Genomic DNA, 9,012 nt, shown 5'->3' with positions numbered 1-9,012 from the left:
TGAGGGTGACTGCTGTCCTGCTGGCGGCCATTTTGTCGCTCCCTCTATAGGGATGGAGCTTGACACAACAGCTGCAGGCGGGCTGGGGACATGATGAGCCCTCCCCCATCCTCTGCCTCTCAGGCTAAAATGGGGATGATGGCTGCAGGGTTCCCTCCCGTAGCCCCGCCTCTGTGAGGCCTGGGCCGGTGGAGGTTGATTATCATGAGGTGGATGTTGAAGAAGCTTCCATCCCCTTTGGCTGCCACAGGAGTGGGGCCCGGACGGGTGAACCCATGTCAGGTTCGCCTGATTCCAGGCCCCTTCCACAGCGTTCCCTCCTATGGCCCTGCCTCTGTGAGGCCTGGGCTGGTGGAGGTTGATTGTCAAGAGGTTGATGTTTTTGATGCTTGGCTCCGGTCAGATGACCAGGGTTGCCTGATGGAACTGCCTGTCTACCCTGCAGCCACCTCGCTGTGCTGAGGGGCATATGCAGGCGTGTGGACACAGCCGTGTTCAGGTGAGGCGGGGAGGACTCGGAGGCTAGGCTCAACTGTCCTCCAGCCACCTTCTTCCCTCCTGACATCTATTGAGTTGGGCCTAGTGGCTGCACTGCTGCAGGCTGTGTTCCCCTGGCATATTGCCCACTCTTCACCGCTCAGCGGTCGCTTGGCCCTGGGGCGACCTGCGGGTCGCGTCCCTGGCTTGGCCCTCCGCTTCAGCAGCTGCCAGCTGTGTTCCCCTGGCGTATTGCCCGCGGTTCGCTGGCTTACACGCCAGTCGGACCTCGCTGTGTCTGATGCCTCAGCCACCAAGTGTGTGTTCTCCAGCCTCTTTAGCCAATCCCTGTCGGGCATATGAGCTGCTGCGGCTGCAGGCTGTGTTCCCCGGCGTCTTGCAGTGCTTCGCCGGCTTGCGCGGCAGCGGGTCCTCGCTGTGTCTGATGCCTCAGCCAGCGAGTGAGTGTTCCCCAGCCTACAGGGCTGGCTCCCTGCCTGGCGTTGCCCGCCTCTTGGAATGTTGCGCGGCCAGTGGGGTCCCCAGTAAGCGGCTCGGTAAGCTACGCTTCCTCTCCTCACTGGGATTCCACACTGGGATTCCAGGTTCGGGCCCTGGGCTCCCCAGGCTCCAGCTGGGGATCCTTGGTGAGCGTGCACACGGGCTCGTCCTAGCCGACCGCCCGTGCTTTCTGGTGTGCTTACCGCGTGCCGCAGATTTACACAGACCTCGCTGTGTCTGACACTTCGGCCAGTGAGTGAGAGCTCCCCAGCCTGCTATGCTGGCTCCCTGTCTGGTGCTTTGCCTTTGTGTCACGAGCTTACACGGTCAGCATGGGAACGCACAGTGAGCAGGGACTTTGTGTCTGACCTCGAGTGTCTCGTTTGCGAGTTCACTCTTGAGGCTCCTCTGTCTGCGGACAAGCACGTGGTAACGGTGCTGGGGGTGGACCTTCGGGTCATCGCCTTGCTCAGCCCTCCGCTCCAGCAGGATAGTCTGCCAGCCACCCTCCCAGTCTGTCCACAGCACGGGGCGGCTTCGGCTTTGAGGATGGACAGGGCACATCCCTAGCTTGACCTGCGTTTGCTGGCTGTGTTCCCCTGGCGTGTTGCCCGCTTCGCCGGCTTACACGCCAGTCGGACCTCACTGTGGCGAGTGAGAGTTCTCCAGCCTGTAGTGCCGACTCTCTTTCTGGCATTGCCTGCATGTCGTAGGCCTATGCGACCAGTGGGATGCTGCTAGGCAGCTCGGTGTGCTGTGCTCCCTGGCGGTCTGCCTGACCAGGGTGGTGTGTCTATTGGTGCGTTGTCATTGACTCCCAGCACCTTCACTCTCGGCAGTTCAGTTGCACTGTCTCCTCGCGGGGTGCATACATACATACATATGGAATATGTAACGATATGGAGAGATAGTCTCGATATGCTAGAGAACGTACGGTTATGGTGTAACCTTGGTTGTCGCAGTCCAACCCTGGGCAAGGCATGCAGTGAATTAATCTGAGATGGTAAAATAAAAAATAAATTCAGGAGCTGTCTGCTCACCGCAGCATCAGCACCGCGGAAGTACACAGATACATCTGTAGACTCAAGACAGAATTCACAATGCATTTTCGGGACTTTCAGGTGTATGGACCAATGTTTTCTTTTCTGATCAAACAGGAAAGCTTCAATGAGCAGCTGGATTTGTTTACAATTACAGGGTAATTCTGAATAGTCATTCATCTCTAAAATTCTTTAGAAAGCTTTTTCACTTGATCCAGAGTGCACCAGATGTAGTGATATATTCGTTCACAGCTTATTTGAGAAAACATGAAGCTGACTTGGCAAATGAAATGATCAAAAATGCAGCTGTCCATCAGATGGCACTCTGTTGCAGAATCAGAATACGTTAATAATCCCTAAGGAAATTACATAAATTATGTTTATCTCAGATTATAATTACTGATCAGTTCCTGATTAATTTATATTCAAACAGCTGTTAGTGTTTGAATAAGAATAAAATGTGTATGTTTTTCTGTCATATACTCAAGTACTTAGGGTGTGATTTGTAAAAACAGGGAGCACTGGGATTGGTTTAGTGGACTTTCAGTGGGAGTAGTGTTTCATCGCTCTAGGTGATGTCTTCAGTCTCTAAACCACAGTGGTCCCTTGTACTCTGTACCTGTCACAGCATATTGCTGTTGATAAACCTAGCACAAAAAGTAAGGACATTTGTCTTTGGCTGATTACTTCTTCGTTGTAACAATGCTTCTTGGCAACACATTTTATATTTTTGGAACACGACAATAAACGAGAGTGAATCAGCTGTTTAACACTGGCAAAGAAGTTTTTCATGGGCTCAGCCCACATACTCAACTCTGCTACGCAACCCACAAATGCATTTTCCTTAAAAAAGTGGCACCATTTAAGGGGAAATAAACAGGCTTTCCAACAGTATAGGATTTATTGCGTTTCACAGAAGCATTGTTACAATAAAGTAATAAACAAACAAACACAAATTACATTGCTTTTGGTGCTAACTTTAAAATAATTAAGAACAAATACAGAATAATTAGGATTATTATAACTTTAATCATAACCACAGCTTTGGCATGAACACTGTAACATTTTTTCTTTAAATAATATGCACAGTACTCTTCTTTTCACATTTTCCTCTTTAGGCACATAAAACCCAGTCAATCATAATGCCAGCGTTGGCATACAGAAAAAATTTATGCCAACATTTGAACACAAAAAGAACATAACTTTATTCACTATTAGTCACTTATAGTTATTTATTCACCTTTCAGTCACTTTAATCTTAAAACTGTGTAATTTTAAAACTGTATATACTGTATATTCTGTGTATTTATTATTTCACTCCAATTGCCTGTTCTTATTGTCCTTATCTTCAACGTATGCTGCTCGGTTGTTTGTTAATTGCCCCTTGGAGATAATTAAAGTCTTCTGATTCTGATTCTGATAACACAATTTGGAAAGTACGGGCAGGGCGGCGCCCATCGGCAGCAGACTTTCCAGGTTGGCAGTTAGTTCATTATGCTGCCGGGTCGTTATCGCATATTTATTAACTTGTGAATAATGACTGACTGTCAGATTAGGGTTGACCTGTCTAAACAGGTGTACCATCACGGAATGCCAGTGAACAGTGCATGGAATTTCCTTAGACTCTTTTCACAGCAAGTTCCTGAATGATGCCTCTTTTTAAAATTTAATTACCGTAGAAAGTCCCTGACTCCGTGGTATAATTCTCAAACACGTAGCCTAAAGCAGATAACTCGTAAGCTGGAGAGGAAATGGCGTGTCACAAATTTAGAGGATCATCATTTAGCCTGGAGAAATAGTTTGCTGCTTTATAAGAAAGCCCTCCGCAAAGCCAGAACATCTTACTATTCGTCACTGATTGAAGAAAATAAGAACAACCCCAGGTTTCTCTTCAGCACTGTAGCCAGGCTGACAAAAAGTCAGAGCTCTACTGAGCCAACAATCCCTTTAACGTTAACTAGTAATGACTTCATGAACTTCTTCACAAATAAAATTTTTATCATTAGAGAAAAAATTACCAATAATCATCCCACAGATGTAATATTATCTACAGCTACTCTTAGTACCATCGATGTTAAGTTAGACTCTTTTTCTCCAATTGATCTTTCTGAGTTAACTTCAATAATTAATTCCTCCAAACCATCAACGTGTCTTTTAGACCCCATTCCTACAAAACTGCTCAAAGAAGTCCTGCCATTAATTAATTCTTCGATCTTAAATATGATCAACCTATCTCTAATAATCGGCTATGTACCACAGGCCTTCAAGCTGGCTGTAGTTAAACCTTTACTTAAAAAGCCATCTCTAGACCCAGCTGTCTTAGCTAATTATAGGCCAATCTCCAACCTTCCTTTCATATCAAAAATCCTTGAAAGAGTAGTTGTCAAACAGCTAACAGATCATCTGCAGAGGAATGGCTTATTTGAAGCGTTTCAGTCAGGTTTCAGAGCTCATCACAGCACAGAAACAGCTTTAGTGAAGGTTACAAATGATCTTCTTATGGCCTCTGACAGTGGACTCATCTCTGTGCTTGTCCTGCTAGATCTCAGTGCTGCGTTCGATACTGTTGACCATAATATCCTATTAGAGCGATTAGAACATGCTGTAGGTATTACAGGTACTGCACTGCAGTGGTTTGTATCATATCTATCTAATAGACTCCAGTTTGTACATGTAAATGGAGAGTCCTCTTCACACACTAAGGTCAATTATGGTGTTCCACAGGGTTCAGTGCTAGGACCAATTCTATTTACATTATACATGCTTCCCCTAGGCAACATCATTAGAAGACATAGCATAAATTTTCACTGCTATGCAGATGACACGCAGCTCTATCTATCCATGAAGCCAGGTAACACACACCAATTAGTTAAACTGCAGGAATGTCTTAAAGACATAAAGACCTGGATGGCCGCTAACTTTCTGCTTCTTAATTCAGATAAAACTGAGGTTATTGTACTCGGCCCTGAAAATCTTAGAAATATGGTATCTAAGCAGATTCTTACTCTGGATGGCATTACCTTGGCCTCCAGTAACACTGTGAGAAACCTTGGAGTCATTTTTGACCAGGACATGTCCTTCAATGCACATATTAAACAAATATGTAAGACTGCTTTCTTCCATTTGCGCAACATCTCTAAAATTAGAAATATCCTGTCTCAGAGTGATGCTGAAAAACTAGTTCATGCATTTATTACTTCCAGGCTGGACTACTGTAATTCACTATTATCAGGAAGTCCTAAAAACTCGCTGAGAAGCCTTCAGCTAATCCAAAATGCTGCAGCAAGAGTACTGACAGGGACTAGAAAGAGAGAGCATATTTCTCCTGTTTTGGCTTCCCTTCATTGGCTTCCTGTTAAATCCAGAATTGATTTCAAAATCCTGCTCCTCACATACAAGGTCTTAAATAATCAGGCCCCATCTTATCTTAATGACCTTGTAGTACCATATCACCCTATTAGAGCACTTCGCTCTTGCACTGCAGGCCTACTTGTTGTTCCTAGAGTATTTAAAAGTAGAATGGGAGGCAGAGCCTTCAGTTTTCAGGCCCCTCTTCTGTGGAACCAGCTTCCAGTTTGGATTCGGGAGACAGACACTATCTCTACTTTCAAGATTAGGCTTAAAACTTTCCTTTTTGCTAAAGCATATAGTTAGGGCTGGACCAGGTGACCCTGAATCCTCCCTTAGTTATGCTGCAATAGACGTAGGCTGCCGGGGATTCCCATGATGCATTGAGTTTTTCCCTTCCAGTCACCTTTCTCACTCACTATGTGCTAATAGACCTCTCTGCATCGAATCATATCTGTTATTAATCTCTGTCTCTCTTCCACAGCATGTCTTTCATCCTGTTTTCCTTCTTTCACCCCAACCGGTCGCAGCAGATGGCCGCCCCTCCCTGAGCCTGGTTCTGCCGGAGGTTTCTTCCTGTTAAAAGGGAGTTTTTCCTTCCCACTGTCGCCAAAGTGCTTGCTCATAGGGGGTCATATGATTGTTGGGTTTTTCTCTGTATTTATTATTGTGCTATCTACTGTACAATATAAAGCGCCTTGAGGCGACTTTTGTTGTGATTTGGCGCTATATAAATAAAATTGAATTGAATTGAATTGAATTGAATTGAAACAGCAGCACCTTTAGCTTAATAGATATCACTTAGCTTAAATATCATACGTTAATGTCTTAGATAATGTAATATACACTTTGACATAACTTGTGTTACATAGCACAACAGTCTTTTCGATTCGACTACACTGTATTATCATTTATAATTGTGTCTGTTAGAATTCACAGACGGCTTGTATTTGATGAATTCTGTACTTTCTACTTTAAATTTAAAGGGGTGTATTTTTAATTTTTTAATGCGCTCTTACTGAAGCCTAGAGCTGCCACCCAGGCAAAAGAAAAATAGAGCTATATCACGTTATAACCTGAAAGGTTTTTTGTTCTAACAATAAACTTTTCATGTTTGTTCAATATACTATCATGTTAGTACAATATACTTTTCACGTTTGAACAACATAATATCACTTTATTAAAATATACATAATAATTATCACGTTTTAACAAAAACATTTTAGGTTCTTACAATATCAATATTATATTGTACTAACGTTTTCTTTTGTCTGAGTGGCAGCTCTACGTGTACCATTATTCTTTCACATTATTAAATATGTTTGTTTTCGATCCATCAGTTCACTGGCTGACTGACTGATGACGCTGTTTGTAGCTTCCTCTGCAGTTCTATCTTTAGCTCCTCCCCCTCCGACCAGCTGATCTTTGTTGTAGTACGTCACGTCGTGGCCCCCGCCCTCCCCGTCATGTGAAGATTTATTTATTTTCTCCTCCTTGCCCTGCGCCTGTTATCGCCGAGAAGCACCGTACAACCACAGCGGGACACCGCGACCACAGCAGGCCAAGCATTAGGGCCGCAGGGCCGGGAGGAGCGGGACGGAGCCGCCGCTGACCCCGGAGGCGACATGACTGCGGAGTAGCGAGCAAAAGGACGCCGCTGCGCCTGCTGGTGAGCCGGAGGAGGAGGAGGAGGATGATGGTGGTGAATGGTGGATGGTCTGATGGAGGTGCAGCTGCAGGTGGAGCGGCACCTCGAGCCTTCGCCGCGGCAGCAGAGCCGCTGAACGTACCTGGATCTGGACAAAATAATGTGAACACTCTGCAGCTCCCTGGCCTTCGTCGTTAACTTCATCATTTATGATTATGATGACGGGATCCAGTCACGTGGCTCTGGCCTGACCGACGCGTCCTTCTCTTCCAGCGGCCCACAGGCACAATGTCCGGGCCGGCTGCACCGGCACTGGCCACGGAGCCTGGGTTTGGGCCGGAGCTGCCGGACCTGAGCCACCTGACGGAGGAGGAGCGCAGCATCATCCTGTCGGTGATGGAGAGGCAGAAGGAGGAGGAGAAGAAGGAACAGAGCATGCTCAAGTAAGATTATTGATTACGGAGTCAGCTGGTGTTCAGAGAAAATAAAAGCATCAGTGAGCATTTTAATTAAAAAACCTCAGCAGCTGCAGCAGGAAGGTTTAACAGGAAGTTTACCTCTCCAGATCGTCAGTGGCAGAAGCAGACTGCAGGTGTTCAGGCAGCAACAGAAGAAGAAAAGTAAAGATAAAATAAAGTAAAGATTTAAAAGCTGCTCATAAATTTGGAGTTTACTGAAAAACAAAACTGATTAAACTGATCAGAAATTGTTATACCCACATAGCACGCTGGTCTGGCCTGGATCTGGTGTCAAGCCGGCACTGCTGGCTGACGTCTGGCATGCTAAGTGGTATGTCATCCAGATACGGGCCAGGCCTGGCATAGATGTCACTGTTTATGTGATGGCATGCCATATCTGGCTCGATTGTGGTTTGGTTTATGTGGCCCAGGCTCATAGAAAATGAGTCTGACCCAGATCTATCATCAAGCTGGTACTTCTGACTGACTGGTGTCATGGCAGGGTGTATTTCAACCAGATGTGGGCCAGGTCTGGCAATGATGGCACTATGTATGTTCCTAATTTCCTATTTTAGTTTGAAGACCCAAATCCCATGTTGCAATACTATACTGCTATGGTAGCCAACATTTCAAATGCAGGTTTGACAGGTTTGTGAGTGTACACTTTATCCAAAACCTAGTGAAGGTTTACTCATGTTTACCACTGGGTGGCTGTAGCTCAGGAGGTAGAGCAGGTCACCTACTGATCGGAAGGTTAGTGGTTCAATCCCTAGCTCCTCCAATCTGCATGTCAAGAGTGTGAATGTGTAATAATGGAGTTAAGAAGTACTCAGTTGAGAGAAAGGGTGTGATTGAGTGAATGTAGCATGTTGTGTTCAGTGCTTTCCGTAATCCGGGAGAGTAGAAAAGCACTTTATAAGAATCGTTCTTCATGTTACTTTGCACTATTATGTTCTGGCACGTTGTTATTACATGGCTTGATTAAGGTACACATTAGGCTGACATCTAGTGCCAGAGCTGAAACTGTTCTGGGTCAGTACAGGACCACCAGTGTGTCTGCAACTGGTTGTGCTGGCCCATGTGTGGGCCACTACTGGCAATACTGATCTGGGCCACCAAAGGGCCATCATTCTTTGCTGTATGTGGGCCATGTGTAAGCACATTGTGCAGGCCAGATTCAGGCCATACCAATTTTGCTGTGTGGGTATTAGAATAACTGCTTAATGCAATCATTAATCTAATTCACTCCCCTATAAAGGTTTGCTGTATATCAGGTTAGGTTGATTGATGAACTGTTTCACTGATCACTTTTAACTGGGTTGATATTAAGCTCACAGACAAGAAGCTGTTTCTGAGTTTCATTTGAGGGACCTGTAGCGATTGGCAGAGAGCAACAGATCCATCAGGTGAGAACAAGGATGTGATTGGGAGGGCAGAGAGTTGCCAGTGATCTTCTGACCTGTGCTGATTGATCTGCTGAAGCCTCCTCTCTGCTTCTGTGCAGCTCCTGTACCATGCTGTGATATAAAGAGGACAGCAA

The 9,012-nt window shown here is 45.6% G+C and overlaps 1 protein-coding gene across 24 annotated transcripts in view; it reads left to right on the top strand.

Annotated features, from left to right (window-relative positions):
* Positions 1–6,654: 6,654 nt before the first annotated feature.
* The window catches only part of rims2b (regulating synaptic membrane exocytosis 2b), a 66,685-nt gene continuing 64,327 nt past the window's right edge, over positions 6,655–9,012 (top strand). For 4 of the 24 annotated variants that reach the window (XM_019350608.2, XM_019350605.2, XM_025902358.1 and 1 more), the window contains exon 1: positions 6,789–7,457. In XM_019350608.2, coding sequence (XP_019206153.1) covers positions 7,303–7,457 — 155 coding nt within the window. In that variant the 5' untranslated portion in view covers positions 6,789–7,302. Of the gene's footprint in view, positions 7,458–9,012 lie in introns of all 24 variants that reach the window. The other 20 variants (XM_019350606.2, XM_019350614.2, XM_019350602.2 and 17 more) reach the window with 12 other exon arrangements.

Source organism: Oreochromis niloticus, linkage group LG22 (genome assembly GCF_001858045.2).
Source record: "Oreochromis niloticus isolate F11D_XX linkage group LG22, O_niloticus_UMD_NMBU, whole genome shotgun sequence".
Classification (NCBI taxonomy): domain Eukaryota; kingdom Metazoa; phylum Chordata; class Actinopteri; order Cichliformes; family Cichlidae; genus Oreochromis; species Oreochromis niloticus.
The sequence above is the reverse complement of the archived record's forward strand: the minus strand, read 5'-3'. Positions and strand labels throughout refer to the sequence as shown.